The sequence below is a fragment of the Petaurus breviceps genome, unplaced genomic scaffold, assembly GCF_028583685.1.
Source record: "Petaurus breviceps papuanus isolate PSGF00001 unplaced genomic scaffold, PetGlider_PUasm1.0 208, whole genome shotgun sequence".
In the NCBI taxonomy this organism is placed as follows: domain Eukaryota; kingdom Metazoa; phylum Chordata; class Mammalia; order Diprotodontia; family Petauridae; genus Petaurus; species Petaurus breviceps.
The window spans coordinates 24,896,014-24,915,897 of NW_027185852.1; the positions used below are offsets into that span (position 1 = coordinate 24,896,014).

General features: G+C 56.7%; 1 protein-coding gene across 5 annotated transcripts in view; it reads left to right on the forward strand.

Annotated features, from left to right (window-relative positions):
- The window catches only part of LOC138165356 (tetratricopeptide repeat protein 39A-like), a 66,067-nt gene extending 46,493 nt beyond the window's left edge, over positions 1 to 19,574 (forward strand). For all 5 annotated transcript variants that reach the window (XM_069093601.1, XM_069093603.1, XM_069093602.1 and 2 more), the window contains 12 exons: positions 76 to 175; positions 2,527 to 2,592; positions 4,047 to 4,155; positions 4,647 to 4,714; positions 5,075 to 5,134; positions 8,031 to 8,192; positions 11,726 to 11,817; positions 12,996 to 13,116; positions 14,038 to 14,149; positions 15,387 to 15,501; positions 16,358 to 16,474; positions 18,531 to 19,574. In XM_069093601.1, the coding sequence (XP_068949702.1) occupies positions 76 to 175; positions 2,527 to 2,592; positions 4,047 to 4,155; positions 4,647 to 4,714; positions 5,075 to 5,134; positions 8,031 to 8,192; positions 11,726 to 11,817; positions 12,996 to 13,116; positions 14,038 to 14,149; positions 15,387 to 15,501; positions 16,358 to 16,474; positions 18,531 to 18,651 (1,243 nt within the window). In that variant the 3' untranslated portion in view covers positions 18,652 to 19,574. The remainder of the gene's footprint in view (positions 1 to 75; positions 176 to 2,526; positions 2,593 to 4,046; positions 4,156 to 4,646; positions 4,715 to 5,074; positions 5,135 to 8,030; positions 8,193 to 11,725; positions 11,818 to 12,995; positions 13,117 to 14,037; positions 14,150 to 15,386; positions 15,502 to 16,357; positions 16,475 to 18,530) is intronic.
- The last annotated feature ends 310 nt before the right edge of the window (positions 19,575 to 19,884 follow it).

Here is a 19,884-nt window from a genome sequence, read left to right on the forward strand (position 1 = left end):
AGGGTGGGTGGGCTGGGCCAGTCCCACCTGAACCCCGCCCGAGCCTGCAGCTGAACCACAGCTTTGTGTGGCTAGGGAACTGGACAACTTGGTACAGTCCTCCAGCTACTCAAAGGGAGAAAACCACAGCCACTTTGAAGGAGGGGTGAAGCTTGGTGTGGGCGCCTTCAACTTGGTGAGTACCGTCCCCTCCCTGCCCAGGGGAGCCTGTCTGCCTCTGCCTCCTCCCTGCCTCCTCTGCTCACACACACACCCCACACCCCATACACCCTTCATACCCCCCCACACACACCACACACCCCTTACAGACACACACACAGACACCCCCCCCACACACCACACCCCATACACCCCTCATACCCCCAACATACCCCTCACAGACACACACACAGACACACCCCCCCCACACACACACCACACACCCCTCACACACCCCACACAAACATACACCACACAGACACACACACCATACACCCCTCACACACCCCACACAGACACACACTACACACACCATACACCCCTCACACACCACAAACACCACACACCCCTCACAGACACATACACAGACACCCCCCCCCACACACACACCACACACCCCTCACACCCCCCACACAGACACACTACACACACTACACATATACATTATACGCGCACACTGTACAGACACTCACACACACATATCCAGGGCTGGGCTTCTCTCAGGTGACTCAAGGTGACTGTGCCTTTTTCTCTCACTTTCCCCCCCATGACTTATCCGTCACCAGGGTCCTCACAGTGTCCCTTGTATGCCCAGGCTTGTACAGAAGAAGGAGGAGACCTCACCTGGGCCTTTCCTCTGGCTGGGCTGGTGAGGCTCACAGACAGGAGACATTTAGGAAGGGCCCGAGCAGGCACAGCTCCCAGGGTGCCCGCTTTGGGCGAGGTCACTGTGGTCACAGGAGGGCTGCCACCTACCCAGTAATGAGGGCAGTGCAGACGGGGCCCTGTCAGGAGCTGCATGAGAGGGTGCTGCGTGTACTCCCCTGGCTTTGAGGCTGTTGATGGTCCTTTGGCCCTTGGGAAGTATAGACAGAAGCAATAAAACTCAGCTCTTGCCTAAAGAGAATAAGTGGCCAGACATTCAGTGACCACGTGGCCTGTTTCCTCATTGGTTTTGCGTCCCTGACCCCAGGAATGGGGTGCAGACATGGCTAATGGTGGAGGATAAGACCCCACGTTTAAAGCTGGGAGGGACCTCTGAGGGCACCAAGGCCGAACCCCTCATTTTACAAATGAGGAAACTAAGGCCCAGGTAGGTGACTTGCCCAAGGTCACATGGCCAGTTGGTGTATGGGGTGGGCTCTGACCCTTGGTCCCTTCCTCATGCCCACCCGGAGGCAGGGGGGAGTGGGAGGAGCCCTGGGGGGCCCTGGGTTTGGATCTCAACCTTGTTACTGACCTCTTAACTCGTGGGACTTGCCTGGCTTCCCTCATAGGGGCCTTGCGTTTAGAGGACCAGCCACCAGGAGAGGGTAACATTAACGCCAGGAGCATATAGCCAGTGCTCAGCGTGGTGTCTGGCACACAGTAGGCGCTCGACAAATGTTCCTGGGTTGATAAAAACATCTAATGATGAGTTTCTATACTTGAGGGTGACTGGAGGAGTGGAGAGGGAGGGGCCTTCTGGGGGCATTGCTGGACCCCTCACATCAAACCACCTGGTGTGGGGAGCGCGCTAGCCTGGGACTCAGGAGGCCTGCCTTTTCTTCTGGTCTGTGCTGCTAATTCATGGTGTGACCTTGGGGAGGGTGGTCACTGCCCATCTCTGGGCCTCAGTCTCATCAGCAGGAGCCAGAGGCTGGCCATCTGTGCCTTGCCCGCTCCCAGGGCTGTTGGGAGGGCCAGCTGAGTGGTAATGTAGAGGGCCCACGGACACAGGGCATGATTTTTCTTTGAATGATTTGAATGATTATTGGCATTGGCTGCCTGTCTCTGGACCGTCATCTTCTGGGTTTGCCTGCTCTGGCACAGGCTCTCATACCCCTTAGCCCCCTCCTTCCTCTGGCCCTCAGCTTTGCTCTGCCCTCCCTGGTAACACTTACCTGTCCTGGCTCCACATCTCTGAGGTGGGCCCTTCTCACTCACTGCATGAATTGGGTTCCTGGGCTAATGGACGGGTTTCCCTCCACTCCCAGGTAGCAGTGGTGGGGTATATTCATTACTTTAGGGACCTTCTAGAGACAGTGTCATAGGTTTTCTGTCCAGCAGCTTAGAGACTCCCCTCCCTAACACACACACACAGACACACACAGATGCACACACACAGAAGCACACACAGACACACACAGACGTGCACACACAGACGCGCACAGACACACAGACGCACAGACACACACACACCCATGGTGTGGGTTTCCGTCTGGGGGGAGGAGGGTACTGTCTGCAGGTCGGGGGGGTGGGGGGAGAGGATGGAGAAGCAGGGAGGGCCCTGGAATCAGGGTGAGACCTTTCCTCCCACCTCTGCTCACCTGTTTTCCCACCCCTCAGACACTGTCCATGCTTCCTGCCAGGATCCTGAGGCTGCTGGAGTTTGTGGGCTTCTCTGGAAACAAGGTAAAGAGTCTGCTCCAAGTGCCTTAAAGCCTCTGATGCCCTGGCTTCCTGCAGGGTGCCCCCTCCCCATTCCTGCCCAGCCCCATCGGTCTCTTTTGGGGCCAGCCCACCTAGAGTAACTGCCCATAGAGCAAATGTTGCATTCATAGTTCATGAAAATTAAACTGAGCAAACCCCCACTTGGGGTCTTGGGGTATCCTGTCTAGGGCTCCCTGGAGGCAGGGGCTTGGAGGAGATGACCTGATCCCCAGGTGGGGCCACATGTGGGCCTCCATCCCTGGGAGGAGGCAGGACAGGGCCTCAGGGGATGGGGCAGCCTTAGGTTCTTTCCCAGTCCTTGTTTCTGGGGATTTTTCCAAGAGGAAAAGGCCCTGGAAGGCTTCAAACCTTGGTTCCAAGAAAGAACAGCCCCATTTCCTGTGTTCTGACATGGTCGTCCCTGCCCTCCCTCCTTACAAGATTGGAGAATTTCAGAACTGGAAGGGGAATCATTCAATATCATTGGGTCTCCCCTCTTTCCCAGTGCAGGAATCCCTTCTGTGGCAGCCCTGATAATCTGGTCAGCCAGCCTCTGCTTGAATACTTCCAGTGACAGGAAACTCACTGCCTTATAAGGCAGCCTATTTTGTTGTTGGACAGTTGTTAGGAAATTATTTTCTTCCTTGTGATTGTGCTGGGGGTCTAGGAGACAGCTCTTATGTGCCCCCAAGTCTTCTCTAGGCTAAAGACCCCCAATTCCTTCAACTACTCTGCCTATGGCATAGTCCCAAGACCACTGTCCGAAATGGCCTGCCTCCTCTGGAGGCTCTCCAGCTGACCAATAGCCTCCCTAAACTGTGGTGGCTAGAGCTAAGCCCACTAGTCCAGAGGCAGAAGACAATGGGACCCTCACCTCCCCCCCTCATTTGCTCACAAGGAGTAGCAGAAAAGACATTGTAAAAGTCTTAGGACAGGATGTGGAGGTCCATGGAAAGCTGGTTAAATTTGGAGTCAGGGGACCTGGGTTCAAATCTCAGCTCTCTACATATCCTGTATGGCCTTGGGCATTACTTAGCTTTTCAGCCCTCGGTTTTCTTATCTGCAGAATGAGGGCATTGAGCTAGCTGGTGTCTGAGGGTAGTTCTGGCTCTGGAGCTAGGACCCCATGAGGGCCTCTCCCCTCCTTCCCCCTCTGTCTTAGGTGCTTTCTTCTCTTCCTTTTTCTTTATTTGCCCTCAGCCTCTCACCTGCCTTCCTTTGGTCTTGCCCATTTCCTCTTGTTTCTGAATAATCTCTCTTCCCTTTTCTTCCTTTTCATTCCCTTCCTCTCTTTATTGTGGTTCTTCATCCCTTTTCTCTAATTCCCCTCCTCTCCCCCTTCCTCTCTGTCTCTCTCTCCTCCTCCCTCTCCCCTTTTTCCTTCCCTCTTCCTCCTCTGTCCCTGGATCTCCACCTCTCTTCTCCCTCTTGTTCAGGACTATGGGCTGCTGCAGCTGGAAGAGGGAGCCTCTGTGCACAGCTTCCGAGCCGTGCTGTGTACCATGTTGCTGCTTTGTTATCACACCTTCCTCAGCTTTGTCCTTGGTAAGAAGAGGTGCCCTCTGCCTCATCATCCTTCCCCGCCCCCAACCCCTCACCGCCAACTCCTCACTCCCCATCCTAATTCCTGGGCCTAAGGCTAGGGGAGGAGTGGGCAAACATTCATAAAGAATTCATTAAATTAATTTAGGAGAAGTGCACCAAAGACTGCAACTGCTCTCACTATTCCACCTCAGCAAACACCCCTTTCTAAAAACTAACTGAATCTGGCTGACTAAATGATTCTCACCTGATTGTTGAGTGGGAAGCACACCAATGGGGGCTCATCAGCAGCAGCATTTGAAACCGCCTCGTCCCATTAGGGAGAATCACTAGTACCTTAAGGGGAAGCATAGTAGGCCTGCCCTTGGAATCATGATGCCCCACCCCCATGCTGGGCTCTGGGGCTCACCAGCCACTTCAGGGTAGGGTGGGAGTGCAGAATAGTGCTGTCACCTCTGACCTTGAACCTGTCTCTCTCCTCGGGACCATGACAGGCACTGGGAACGTCAACATCGAAGAGGCTGAGAAACTCCTTCAGCCTTACCTGAAACGTTACCCCAAAGTAAGCCGCTCTCTCCTGCCCCTTGTGTCTCCCCCAGACCAGGAGCTGTGGGCCCAGAAGCTTCCCTTAGCACTCATACAATCCTGAGTCAGAAAGGATGACAGGCCTTGGCCTCCTTCCCACCCAGTGGGGGAGGAGAGATGACACAGGTTGTGTTTGAGGACCTCTAGTGATGGGGAGCTCACTACCCACCAAAAACAGCTTTCTTGTATTACTCCAGGATACTGGAGCTTCCCCAGTCCTAGGTCTGGTGTGAGCAAAAACAAGTCTGGCCCCTAGTCCCTGGGATAGCCTCCAGATAACTGAAGGGGGAGCAGGGCCCCCACTCAAGGGCATCCTGGGGGTGCTCCTGTTTTACAGGGAGCCATCTTCCTCTTCTTCGCTGGCCGGATTGAAGCCATCAAGGGCCACATTGACACAGTGAGTAGCTGAAGCCACTGGGGATCCTAGGACCATAGATCTAGATCTGGGGACCACAGTGGACAGAGCTCTAGATTTGGAGTCAGAAAGACCTGCATTCAAGTCCTGCCGTGGGCACTTATTAAATCAATGAACCTGGACAGGTCACTTCACTGTGTACTTTGGTTTCCTCATCTGAAAAATGGGGATAACAGAAGGATGTGAGGATCCAATGGGATAAAAAATGGAAAGCACTTTACTGGTCTTAAAGTGCTAAAGCAATGACAGCTATTATTTTACCGATTAGGACGCTGAGGCCGAGAGGTCAGGATCACACAGTTATTACATGTCTGAGGTGGGAACTGACTCCAAATCCATGGCCTCTCCTGGGCCAGCATGGGCAGTGGTCAGTTCCCAGAGGCCTGGGATGGGGAGGCCCAGCAAACACTGGCCTTGCCCCAGACCAGGAGAAGAGGGAACGGCCAGGCTTTGCCGTCAGGCCAGATAAGACTGGGCAGCACGTAGCAGTTAGGGAGGGGGAGAGGCAAGGGCCAGCTGTATGGAGGAGGGGTGGGCCTTCAAGGCCCATGGAGAGGAGAGGGGTCCCCGGCACTGAGCAGGTGATGATGAACTGATAAGAATAATTAGTAGCAATGATCGTGATAATTAATGAATACTCAGGGAGTCATAACTGCAGTGCTTTAAAGGTTCATGAGTCACTTTATTCCTGCCTGGCTGAGAGGTGAAGAGCATGAACATTATCCGCAGTTTGCATCTGGGGAAACTGAGGCACGGAAAGGCGCCTCGGAGCCGCTGACTGTGCCCTGTCTCATCTGTGGGTCCCCACCTTTCGTTCCGTCATCATGACATCGTTTGGGCCCTGAGCTCACATTAGTATATCAATCTTAGAACCACTGAGTCTCCGAGCAAGGAGGGGCCAGTGACCTCAGCAGCGTCTAGACCGGCCCAGACCTGACGGGAAATCCCGCTGACAAGCGGTGGTCTAGCCTCTGCCGTTTCTGTTAGCATCTGAAAGAGTGGGCCATCCAGGTCTTTGTCCAAGTCCCTGATAAACATTTTCACAGAGCAGATGGTTGGGGCCCTCCACTGGAGACCTTTTTCCAAGCTGACAGGGTCTTGTTGATGACTGCTTTTGGCATCTGACTGTTCAAGCAGGGGGAAGGACTTCATCGAGTCTACCCCCTCCCCTTCATTTTATAGGTGAGGAAACTGAGGCACAGAAAAATTAATTTACTTGCCCAAGGTCACATGGGTAGTAAAATAGCAGAACCAGAATTTGAACCCAGATTCTCTGACTTCAAATCCAGGATTATTTCTACTGCTGGATCCTGCCTCACTTCACCTAGGTGTTCTCTCCTGTCATCTTGTCCATCAGAGGGACAAGAAGAGAAGCTTCATCAAATGCCTCTCTACATGTAAGGGTGCTGAGAGCACAGCCTTCTCCTGATCCCCGTTACTCTGTTACACAAGAATGAAGTTAAGTCCGAGCTGGCCTGTTCCTGCTGAAGCCATTCTGCCTCTTGGTGATCGCCCCTTGACGCTTACATCCTGGAATGCTGCCAGGAGTTGGAGCTGAGCTCCCTGACCTTGAGATTCCATCCTCTTTCCTTTCTGAAAACCGGGGTGTTTGCCCATCTCAGTGATTGTGGCGTCTTTCCTCTCTTGACGGCCTTTCAGCAGCTCCCGGTCCTTTGGGCACCTTGGGACAGATTCGTCCAGGGCTTGTGCCTCGAGCTCATGGACAGCAGTCCATGGGGGACTGGACTGGGTGCCTTCTCACGATTCGATCCTTCCTCCTCCTGGGTTTCAGCACTCTATGGACCCTTTCGGTCTGTCTTTTCCAGTCCAAAGGTCATTCTCCTTGAGTTGTGTCCCCGTGCCCCAAGCACTGGTCCCACCCCTTCTTTCATCCTCCTCCTTTCCCCAGTGTAACCGTCTAAGCCCTGTTGGCGGTCCTTCGCTCGCCATCACCCTTAGTGCATTCCAAGGTTTCCTACCCCAGACCCTGCTGGTGCAGGACGTCCGTGCTCTCCTTCATCGCATTTCTGGCCCTTCCATCTTCTGAGCTGGTCTCTTTAAAATCTAAGCCCTTTAGATTCAGTTCCAGGCACATCCACATTGGTCTCTTTCAAGGACTTGACCTTTTCTTTCTGGAAGACCCTTTGGGTCTTAAGAATTTTTCTTGAACATCTCCCTTCTGCCTGTCATGGTCTGACTTCCCCTGAGAATTTTGGGGTGTCCTTGGGGTCCACTGACCTTCCTCCCCAAATCCTTGCCTTACACTCATGGCTGTACATGCTTGGCTTTCTCTTCCTTCTGTCAGGAATCCTGAAATGGACTGGGCCCCTTCTCCAAACCCTCCCCCCCATTTAGAGTCTTGGAATCAGAACGTTAGGACATTGAATATGTCTTTAGACAGATAAGCCTTCCTCCAAACCAGGGCTTCTTAAGCTGGAGTATGTAAACCTGTATTTTAGAAATAGATATTTTTAGATTTATATATTTCTAAAATACAGTTTATATTATAAAGAGCCACAGCTAGGTAGTGCAGTGGATAGGGCCATGAAGTCCAAAGGATCTGAGTTTAAATTTGGCCTCAGACACTTACTAGCTGTGGGACTCTCCCCCCCCCCCCCCCCCCCCCACCAACAAAGCCCAAGGCCTAGGGTTATCAGAGATGATTTTGTCCAGTCTTCTCTCCTCTCTCCTCCATATACCCATTCTACAGATGAGAACAGATCCAGAGGAGGAAGTGCTGGCAGAATCAGGCCCAGTTCCAGTTTTCTCACCTCTCATGCTGGGCTTTTTTGCTGTGTATGCCAGGGAGGAGGGGAGGAGAGGTGAGCAGGGAGTGGCTGAAGCCCCGGCCCCCACTCTGTCCCTCTGTCCCCTGCAGGCCATCCAGCGCTTCGAGGAGTGCTGCGAGGCCCAGCAGCACTGGAAGCAGTTTCACCACATGTGTTACTGGGAGCTGATGTGGTGTTTCACCTACAAATGCCAGTGGAAGATGGCCTACTTTTACGCAGACCTGCTTAGCAAAGAGAACTCCTGGTCCAAGGTGGGGGCCACTGAGCTGTAGAGCCGCGGGGAGGAGGGGCTTACTGAGGGGACCCCATGAGCTGCAGAGCTGCGGGGAGTGGGGGGCTTACTGAGGGGACCCCAGTGGAGAAGCCGCCTCTCCTGTGTGGGGGAGCAGAGGTCCTATGACAAAGGCCTGGCCACAAGGTCAATGACCTACACAGTTGGGTTGCTTTTTTTTTTAACTAAACAATTTAGAGTCTGGGACTGAGAGGGTTTTAGAGCCTTCAGGCCTTAGATTCCTGCAAGCCTGGGAAGCTTAGAATTCTAGAGCAGGGCTGTGGGATCGGAGACTCAGAATCTAGAGCTTCAGAAGTCCAGAACTCTAAAATCTTACAGGAGCTGGGAAATTCTCCTGAGGTGGGGCCCCCCTGGACAGCCCTGCCAGGATGTGCCTCCCTCCCAGAAGCTCTCCTGCAGTCACCTGCTGCCCCTGCCAGTCCTCTCCTCTTTGCCACACTCAGGTCAGGACTTAGGAATGGTCAGTTTGCGGAAGGGGAGTCTGGTGCCTCTGCTCAGGGCACCTGGCCCCGCGTCCGGCCCAGTGACAGCACGGCTCCAGCAGGCCCTCGCCTCCCAGTGCATTGCTGTCTGCCATGCCTCCTTCTGTTCAATTGGCAGCGCAGGAGATTAGGGCACAGAAAAGGGAAGTATCGCAGACTTAAAGTCAGCACATCCCTCCCAAGTGCCTTTGGCTTGGGAGTTGGACTCTAGAAAAATAGGCCTTTGGCCCTTCTCTGCCCCTTGGGAGATTCTGGGAGAACCATGAAGGCCCCACCTTCCTGTGCCCCTTGTCAGGGAGATGGTGGGGAAAGTGTTGGAGTCCAGACTGCAGGGTGTCTGAAGGGACACTGATGGACACCATCAAGGATCCTGGCTGGTGGCAGGGGTGGGGCTTGTGGGCAAGGCACCAGTCTCTGGTGAGAGTTTCCCCATCTGTAAAGTGGACATGGTGAGACTTTGCCAAGTGTAAGGGCAGGGGGGAGAATGCAGGATGGGAGCCAGGGCGCTGTTGCTTGTGCCAGCCCCTCCCTGGCTTCAGTATCCTCATCTGTAAAGTGGATTAGATGGGCTCCAGCCCATGATTAGAAACAGGACTGATTTACCATAAATTAATAAATGATCAGATCAGTTCCTAAAGGCAGTCGCTTTAGCTCCTGCAAACAGTCCTCAGACCATTAGATGCCTGAGCCCAGTGGCCCAGGAGGGACTCAGCCTCGGTCCATCTGTCTCCAGCTCCCCTGGGAAGGAGGAGAAACATCAGGCTGAGCAGTGGATGAGCCTGGGCCTCCCTTCCCTGCAGGGCCGCCAGCAGAAGCCTCTCCCAGGGGCTGGGGATGGGGAGGATGGGGGTCTGTGTTGTTCACAGACTGACCACCAGATGTTAGCACCGAGCCAGGCTTCGATTTGAAGCCAGTAGCAACCTTGGAGGCCACCCCCTTCCCTTTACAGATGAGCAGACTGAGGCCCAGGGAGGAGAAGGCCACAGGGTGAGATCAGACAGCTTCCTGCCCATTGCTGCCCAGGGCTCACTGCTCAGAACTAGGGGACACACAGCCCGGCCTGGTCAGAAGGTCTCTCACTGTAGGCTCCTGCCAGGACACATTGCCAGTGGAATTTCCCATTTTTGGAGCCACTGGGATTTGGGGTGGTTTTTTAGGGGCTATTTCTGGGTGTCTCCTTTGCCACTTACAAAAAGGAAGAAACCCCTCCCAGGCTAGGCTCATCCACCACAAAAATCCCAGCAGGTCAGAGCTAGAAGGGGCCTAGAGGTCATCCAGGCCACACTCACTTTTGAGAAGAAATGGTAGCCCAGAGAGGGGTGTGGCAGGTAGGCCAGGTGTCCCACCCAGTTCCCAGCCCAGGGTCAGGCCCTTTCCATTGTCCTGTGCCTGCCTCTTGGTCTTGGGACCTGGCACTTTCTCCCCATCCAGGGTCCTGAGAAGGCAGGGACTTGGCCCCCATGGTCTCTTACAGCCCTGCCACCCTGTGATTATAGATTGGGGTCAGGGCTGCCAGCCACCACAGACCCCTGCATTCTGGCCAGTCCTGACCCTAGAACCAAGGACTAGCACATGCAGCAGGCACAAACACCAGCCAGAAGCCTTTATTAAGCACCTGCTGTGCGCAGGGCTGAGAGAAGAGCAGGGGAGGGGGCAAGGGGGGCCCCTGCCCAGGATAACTGAGGTGCCCACCCCACACAGACACAGACTCAGCAGCGAGGGCAGGGGGAGCCACAGGAAGCTCAGACCACCAAGAGTCGAGCCCCGGGTGAGGGCGTCAGGAAGGGAGGCTAGGGCCATGTTGGGAGGGACTCTCAGGAGTTTGTGGCTGGTTCTGGCAGCCGCCTCAATGAGTCCGTCAGCGGAGCTGGGTCCCTGCCCTCGGGAGGCTCCCAGTCCGGCAGGAGGAAGGCTCTGTTGAAATGAGAACCATTCAAAGCAGCTGTGAGAACACAGGCTTCCCTGCCCACTGGGGAGGATCAGCAAGGGCTCCCTGGGGGAGGGCAGGGAGGCACTAGAGCTTGGCATCCAGCAGAGCACAGCAGGGAGGGCCATCCAGGCTCTGAGACGCAGGAGCCGAGGTCCGAGGAGGGATGTCCAGCATTTGGAAGATGGCGGCACAGGGGAGGATGCAATGTGGCCGGACCAAGCTTGGAAGGGAGGGATAGGGGCTGCAGTCATAAAGATGGGCTGGGGCAAGACTGGGGAGGGGGGCCTCGAATGCCAGGATAAGGGGTTGGGGCAAGACTGTGCAGGGCCTTAAATGTCAGACTGAGGGGCTGGGGCAGGACTGTGTGGGGCCTCGAATGCCAGAGTGAGGGGCTAGGGCAACCTCAAATGCCAGACTGAGGGGTCTGGGCAAGACTCTGCAGGGCCTCAAATGTCAGTCTGAGGGGCTGGAGCAGGACTGTGAGGGACCTTAAATACCAGGCTGAGGGTCTGGGACAAGACTGTGTGGGGCCTTGAGTGCCAGGCCGAGGGGCTGGGACAAGACTGTGCGGGGCCTTGAGTGCCAGGCCGAGGGGCTGGGGCAGGACTGTGTGGGGCCTCGAAGGAACCTTTTCTTGGCATTGGGTGCACGACCATCTTGTGTTGCACGTGCAGTTTCATGTCACAATCCCAAGGTAAAGGGAGGGAAGAAGGGAATGTGGGACTCAAATTAAAAAAAAAAGTTTAAAATAGTTTTTGCATGTAACTGGAAAAAACAAAGCACAAAATTTTTCACATACAAAAAGTTAAGCATAAAGTGCTGCCATCAGCACGTGCCCAGTGCTTATCTAGAAAGCACAAAGGGGGCCACGGCTTGGAAAGGCGGTTTAAGGCCCAGCTGGGCCAGCGCAGGGCCAGGCCAGAGAAGGTCTGACTGACCCAGCCACTGCCCCATCCCAGCAGGGTTCTGCTCGGCATTCTGCAGGGCCCACTTACTGTGGCTTCTCGGCTCAATGAAGGGGGGGCTTTGTGGGTCGTCTGTCAGTGCAGAGCTAGCCAGGGTCTTTCTGCCCCCACCCAGGCCACCTACATCTACATGAAAGCTGCCTACCTCAGCATGTTCGCAGAGGACGACTGCAAGCCTTTTGGAGATAATGAAGTGGAGCTTTTCCGGTGAGAACCTCGCCCCCCCCTGCCCCAGGCCAGGCCTGAGCCCGCACCCCACAGTGGGCCTTCCCAGAGCTGGCCGGCCCTCAGCCCCAGAGGCCTCCTCCGGGGCCTTGGACCCAAATGGGAATCCCCTCCCTGGCCTCCCTGACAAAGGGTCACTGAGACTCTGGTGATGGGGAGCTCACTCCCTAAGCACCTACTGTATGCCCGGCCCTGGTGCTGGCCACGAGCTGCCGTTCTGGCAGGGGAGATGCCAGGCACAGGTCGGACCTTGTGCAGCACAACGCCCACTTGTGCCTTCCTGACTGACCCTCTGCCACTGGGCCTTTTTACCCCTCCTGTCCTGGGCCCTTTTCTCTCCTTCCTCTAAACCTTCTTGGGGCCTCATCGGCTTCCATGGATCCGGCCTCACTCTGGGCAGCTGATTCTCAGGTGTCTGTCCAGCCCTGACCTCTCTCCCGCCCTCCAGGCTCACATCTCCAGTTGGCCGTCCTCGGATGCCTTCAACTGGGTGGCCTGGAGACCCCAAGGGCAGAGCGCTAAGCTGGTCTTCCCTCCCACACTTCCCCGTGGGTGCCCAGGCTCCCACCCCCTCAGCCTGGATCCCTCCTTGTGGCCCCTTTTCTCCTCTGATGCTGCCCTGACTACCTCGGTCATTGCACTGACCTGTGGGTGGGTCTGGGTCCGCTTGCCTCCAGTCTCCAACCTGTTTTCTCTTCAGCCAGCAGTGATTTTCTCAAACCTCAGGTCTGATCACGTCCCCCCACTCCATAAATCAGTGGTTCCCTATCATCTCCAAGAACAAACAGAAAATCCCCCTTTTGGCCTTCAAAGCCCTTGGTGACCTGCCCCCCAGGCCTGGGATGCTCGCCCTCCTCTGCCTCCTTGCTTCCGCCTGCTGAAATCCCTCCCCCTACAGAAAGCCTTTCTCCATTGCCTTCACTCTATGATTCTCTCTGCCCCTTCATAGTTAAGTGACCCTCGGCCAGGCCTCAGTCCTCAAGCATGCAGCCCGTGACGTTTGCATGGGTCCGTATCTGCGGGGGGCCAGGCCTTGCTCCCCTTTAGCTCCCCAGTCAGCATCCCTCCTGCCCCTGCCAGCCCGACACCTTCCCACATTCCTGACCAGCTTGGGGTGTGCCAGGAGCCAGGCCTACTGACCTGTCTTCTCTCCTTGGCAGAGCTGTGCCAGGCCTGAAGCTCAAGATTGCCGGCAAGTCGCTGCCCACCGAAAAGTTTGCCATTCGGAAGTCTCGGCGGTACCTCAGCCCGAACCCCACCCCACTGCCTGTGCCGGCCCTGGTAGGAGTCCCCTTACCCTGGTGGCTCCCTGCTAGCCCCCGTCCAACCTGGGGCCGGCTGAAGGGTCAGAGGTAGCCCCAGTGCCCAGGGGGCTAGGGAGGAGTCTCTGGGCACTGGATGCAGGTCGTGGCAGCCTGGGACCCAGTGGTGGGGAACAGGAAAGGAGCCTGCAGCTCGGGGGCCACACGTCACTGGGAGGCACTCAGCTCCCACCTGGCATCTGGGTGGCCTGGTATGAGGAGCGGCAGGACGCCAGGAAAAGGGGCGACCTCCGGCCAGCCACCGCCTTCCATCCGCGTTCAGCCAAATGATCCCCAAGGCCCTTCTCAGCTCTGATCTCTCTGTTCTCAGAATGGGCACAGGAGGTAGAGCGCTGGGCCTGGCATCAGGAAGCCCTGAGTTCGAGTTCTGTCCCAGATCCTCCCAGTCTCTGTGACCTGGGACAAGCCACTTAACCACTGTCCACTCTGGTTTCCTCAACTATAAAATGGGGATAATTGCCCCTTTCTCCCAGTTTGTGATGAGGATGAAATGAGGGAATATTTGTAAAAGGTCCCAGCCTGGGATCTGGGGTAGCAGGCGCTTAGGAAAGGCTGGATCCCCTCCTCTCGGCCCTTCAGGCCCCTCCCAGCCCTGACACTGCTCCCTGAAATCCCCAGCCTTGGCCCTGAGGAGTCCCTGGGGCTCCTCCTGGGCCAGTCAGTTCCATGCCGGGCACCTGCCCTGTGCTGGCCTGAGCCACGGGGACTGAGTGCTGAGGCCAGCCCCCTTTTACAGAGGAGGAAACTGAGGCCCAGACGGGGCAGGCCAGGCAGCAAAGCCAAGGCCCGACCCAGGCTTCCTGGCACTGAGGCCCTGGGGAGGGGGGGCGCCGGGGCCAGGGGAGCGGGCTGGGCCTGACTGGTGGTGGCCCCTCCCCAGGAGATGATGTACATCTGGAATGGCTATGCGGTGATCGGCAAGCAGCAGCAGCTGACCGAGGGCATGCTGGACATCCTCATCAAGACCCAGGAGACCCTGGAGAAGTCACCAGGTGACCATGGCCTGGGCCAGGGGACCTCCGCCTGGCCCCCCCTGCAGCCCATCCTCGGGTCTGCCCCCCCCCCCCCCCCCGGCCTGAGGGAGCCTCCCCTCCTCCCCTGGCCCCTCCCCTCCTCCTCCTTCCCTCCTCCCCCTGCCCCTCTCCCTTGCAGCGGGCATCTCTCCTTGCCAGTGCATGGGGCCCATCTGGTGGCCAGAGGCTGTAAGTGCAGGCCAGTCAGTCTGACCACCAGGAGCACTGACTCGATGACTCCTGTGTGCCCGGCCCTGTGCTGAGCCCTGGGGAGCCCCCGTCCAGTGAGGGTGACGACCCCTGCCCGGCGCCCCCTGCAGCCCATCCTCAGGTCTGCCCCCCCCCCCCGCCCAGGTCTGAGGGAACCTCCCCTCCTCCCCCAGGAAGGACAGGGGATGAGGGGTGGGTGTTGACACTGGTGGGGAGTCCAGATGTGAGGAGGGACAGTGTTCCCAGTAGGGGGCACAGCCAGGGAAAAGCCCCAGAGTCTGGAGACACAGGGTGCCCTTTGAGAAGCAGCCCGGGCCAGGGAGGGAGAATGGATGGGCAGAAAATGGCCGACTTAGAGGGGCTTTCAGTGCCAGCCAGAAGAGGCCGGAGGTTATTGAGGAGGAGGACATGGGTGGGCCTGATGTGACAGAGTGGAGGGACGGTGGGCTGGGGTGGGCAGGACACCCCCCAGCCGGCCCCAGGCACAGCCTCGGTGTCCGGCCCACCTGGCTGAGGCCTGGGACCCTGAGGGCCCTCTCACCTGTGGGAGGCTGCAGAGCCTTATCCTTGGACAATTGAGGCCTGCCCTGGGCCTGTCTGGAGGCCATGGGGGGATGCTCACAAAGGTCTGCAGACCGTAGCATGGCCCTCTTCTGGTGCCCCAGGGCTGGAGGTTCAGGATCAGCCGGGCTCCTGCCGTTGGTGTTTCCCATTCACCTGCCCAGGTTATCCCCAGGGATGTATGGATTTGCATTTAAGTGCCCCCTGCTGTATGCTCGGCTGGCAGAGGCCCCTCCCACCCCCACACCCCTGGTACTGCCTGGGATGAAAGGCCACAACCACATTCGTGACACTGCACTGTGAGACAGTCAGTAGGCGCCCCCGGCCCTCATGTGTGGTCTATGGCCCGTGTGAATTTGGCGCCACAAAGGCTGGTCTCCTGTGTGCTCGGCCCTGCGCTCAGTGTGGCCACTCGGGGGCGCTGACAGGGCCGCTCTGTTCTCAGCCAACGAGTTCTCAGTGGATGACCTGTGTGTGGTGAAGCTGCTCCAGGGCCTGTGTCGGAAGCACCTGGGCCAGGCCACGGAGGCTGAGGAGAACTTCAGGTTCATCCACGCCAGGTGAGGACTCTGCAGCGTGGCAGCTCCCTGGCCTTGTCTGAGAGGCTGGAGGAGGGGCCCAGCTCTTTCACCTGCTCTCTGGGGGGAGGGCAAGCTGGGCAATGCCACCCCTATAAAACGGGGGGCTGGGCTTTAGGACCCCCCGGAGGCCCTTCCAGCTCTGAACCTGGGATCCTAAGAGCCCCCTCTGGAGCAGGGACATGGTCAGACCTGACCCATGTGGATGGTGGTGTGGGCCTGAGCCTGGCCTGGCTGTGATCAGAGAAGGGGGGGAGGGCGTGTACGTGTGTGTGTGTACACACACATGTGCAAGCCTTGTCAAGACAGACACGAGGCCGGGCCGCAGATGTGGTCTGTGTGTGATCACAGCTCTGAGGTTTTCCACCTCACCCCAACCCCTTTACAGACGGGGCCCTGGGGATGGGGTGACTTCCCCATGTCCTCCTGGTAAGCCCACTGTGGGCAGAGCCCGGCCGGCCGTGGTAGGAAGAGACAGGACAGGCTTTGGAGCCCTGCCCTCCAGGCCCATCCAGGGAGAAGGCCGGGACTCCTCTTAGAGGCCCGAGGGCAGGGTCCTTCCTTGGCAAGGTCAGGAGGTGGCAGCAGCAGCATTTGTACTGGGCATTAAAGGACGGGTACGAATTCAGCAGTAAGGAAGGGGAGGGGGCAGCCCCCCAGGCAAAGGGCCTGCGGCCGGAGAGCAGGGGGCAGTGTGAGGACAGTCACCCAATTTGACAGGAGCATTGAGTGTGTGGAGCAAGCGCCAGGAGGGGAGACCGGGCCCCTCGGACTGTCCTGGGACACAGGAGCCTCTGGCTGCCCCCAAACACTCTTCCTCCTCCTCTTCCTCCCACAGTGAGAAGAAGATTAAGTACGACCATTACCTGATCCCCAACGCCCTGCTGGAGATCTCCCTGCTATGCTTGGAACAGGGCAGAACGGAGGAAGCCCTCAAGTGCTTGGAAATGGCCAAGTGAGAGACTCCCCACCCCTGCTCCCCTCAGAGCTGCCTCCTGGTTTTCACCCATTAAGGAAAGCTAGCCTTGATGGAGAGCTGCCCAGCCCTAGGGTCCTGAGACATCAGAGCTGGGAGGGGCCCGAGAACAGGGGATGTCAGGGTTGGGAGGGGCCTGAGAACAGGGGATGTCAGGGCTGGGAGGGGAGGGGGGGATGTCAGGGCTGGGAGAGACAACATAAAACATCAGAACTGGGCAGGGCTTTCCAATAAGAATCTCAGAATCCTGGAGCCTCAGTTGGGGGGGACCCAGGTGGGCATGTAGTCTGACTTGACCGAACAGTCCTCCAGAGTGCACGCCACCACCCTGCGCCTCTCTTGGTAGCTGATCGCTCTGGAAGGGCTCTCGTTAGGAAGGCCACCCTCCAGGGCCACGCATGCAGAATGCACTCCATCCTCCTTCTAGGCAGCAGCTCTTCTGATATTTGCGTCTACAGTCCCAGTTCTTTCAGCTGATTCATGTTGGGCATGGGTTCAAGGTGCTTCCCCATCCATCTCCCTCTTGTAGAATCTCATCAGTGGCCTTCCTCCAGCTGGGGTGTGACCAGGGCCAAGGACTCCTACTCATTCCTGGGGCAGCCTGAGGACACATTAGCCCTTGTGGGCTTGTGGTCCACTAAGACCCCATCCCCTTGACCTTTTTCAGATGAATTGCCATCTTCATTCCCCTCCCACCCCATACTTAGAAAAAACATTGAACCTGCACATTCCTACTTGATTTTATTTTATCCTATTTGGCCGACATTCTACCCCATCTTTGTGGAGCCTGTCTTCCCACAGCCCACGTGTAAGCCATCCCTCAGCTCTGGTCACTTGCAGATTTGATGAGCCTTTCTCTCAGTGACTGATAAAGATGTTAGGGGGTTAGTTCCCCATCCCTGACCTTTGGGTCCTTCTCCAGTGCAATTCCACATAACTGCAACTCTCAGACCCTCAGCCCCCCATCCACTTCTTGGAGCAAGGAAGGGAATTCTCCCGGGATTGCAGTGTCCATCCTCTGGATGTTCTCAAGCGCCCCTTTAGTGTTCCGTTCTAGAATTTTGCCAGGAATTGAAGTCAGGCTCCCTGGCCTAGTCACAAGCCTGTTCTCTTCCCGCCTTTCAAAACTGGAGCCTTTGCCCTGTTCCAGGCCTATAGCCTGGTGGCCTTCTCATCCGTGCCAGGTTCTGGGGCTGGGTCTGATGAGCTAGAGCAGGTCCAGCTGGAGCCCCCAGGTTCTGTTTATGTGCAGCCGTCAGAGGCCCTGGGATGGACGCCTCCAGGGAATGGCTGGCTGTGGTCACCGTTGGTCAGTATGTCGACTGTCCTGCCTGTCTGACCTGGACGTGGTTCTCCTCCCTGCCCCCTTCGTCTCCGTGTTCAAATTAAAGGCCAGAGCTTGCAAGTCCACGCACATAGGATTTTTAGCAGCCCTCCTAAGGTTCCCACCATCCCTGACAAAGAACCTCTCACTTCTCTGTGGTGCAGAGCCCCAAGCCCCTCCTCAGATGCCCCCTGTGCCCACGACTTCCTCCCGTGACTCACCTGTGAGTGGGTTCATAATGGCCTCAGTGTCCCCCCTCTCTGGGGGTTGGACTTCAGTGACCCGTGAGGCCTCTTCCTGCTCAAAGTTCTGATCCTGTGCTTCTTTCCAAGGGTTTTCCATCTTTTCCATCGTACACAGCCCTAAGGTGACCCATAGCTTTGCTCCTGAGAGCAGCCTCCAGAGAGGGAGGCTCTGGGGTGGTTTTATCCCAGAGCAGACTTTCTTTTACCTGAATTACTCACTTCCACCGACATTCACAGGAGATGACAGCTGTGAGATGATAATCTCCCTCCCAGTGCAGGGGCTGCCCCTCACACAGCTGCCAGTGCAGGTGATTCCGATGGCACATGAGGGGCAGCCAGAGTGAGGAGGGGGCTTCAAGGAGGGGAGGCCCTGTCAGCTCCCCTTGCTTTGCCCAAACCCAAATGCCCTTGTGCCCAGAGCCTCTGCTCATCATTGACCCGGCTCTCGTTCTCTGCTTGGTCCTAGACAAAACTACAAGAACTATTCCATGGAGTCCAGGACGCACTTCCGAATCCAAGCTGCCATGCTGCAGGCCAGGGCGGCCCCCGAGAATGGGTGCAGCCCCGAAGTGTCTGGGGTGCTCTAGCTGTGGGTCTTGGGGCTGACCCCGGGATGAAGGGTCAGGAAGGCAGGAAGACGGAACATTTCAGGACAATCAGCCCCGCCCTCCCTCCTGGACCGGCCCGTGGGAAGATGGCAGGTGGTAGATGGTCAAGCATAGTTGGAATTGAGTTAGTTGGGCCTAATGGCTCCCCCTTCCCTCCTGGCCCAGAGCCTGCAGTCACCCCCAAACCGGTCATCACTCTCCACTGTGATGTTTAACAGAATATTTAAAGTTTACATTTTCCTTAGAAATACAGTGACTGTGTCATGGGGGTCACTGAGAGGCTCAGCCCACCTGCCTTTGCCTTGAATCCAAATTAATCAGAAAAGTTGTTCCCTCATCATCCAAGGCTGGGGAGGGAGACGCTTTTCGGGTTTCCAGTCTCCATGTTCAGTAGCTGGACATGGGTGCCTGTGGCTGGGCAGTGGGTGTCCCCCCCCCCCCCCCCCCAGGTCCATGAAGGGCCCACCTCTTTAGGAGACCATCTGTGGTCTTTCACCTTGACAGACCTCTGAAGTGCAGGGCCTGTGGGGCTTAGAGTATATGGCAGAACCCCTGGGGGGGGGCCAAGGCCCTAGTGCCTTTGCTATCCCAGGAGCAGAGCAGGAGGCACCAGACTGAACAGAGACGGGCAGGGGCTCCGGGAACCCCATCCACGGGCCCTATGAGGACCAGCATGCCCTCTTGCCCCATCCCGGCCTTGGCGCTGTGCTTAAAACCAAAGGAATCTGTGAGAGCAGAAGTCTTCTGACTTTGTTCTAAGACACCAGGTTTATTTAATGACAGCAGTCTGTTGTTTTGGGAGTTGTGGCTCTCCCTGGCCTGTTCAGTACATTTGTGATTTTTCATGGTTGGGAGAGAAGATCTATTTCAGTAATAAAAACTTGCCCATTTAAGAAACAATACGACAGTGATTTCAGTAAAAGATGTGTCTTCTTTCTAATTCCTGGGGATGCTGTGGGGACATTTAGGCTGGGGTGGCAAGGCCGCTTCCATTGTCTAAAGGGCCCGATGGGGAGAAAAACAGGCCAGATGCTTCTCAGAACTTGTTTGCTCCCTGCTGCTGTCCCTGGACAACTGACCAACATTTACTGAGTACTTGCTGTATGCCCAGCACTGCCTTCAAGATTACATTCCAGCAGTAGACGGCTCCATGATCACTCACCGTGAGGGTAGGATAGCAGTGGGGCACACCTGTCCAGCCCCTTCCTTCCC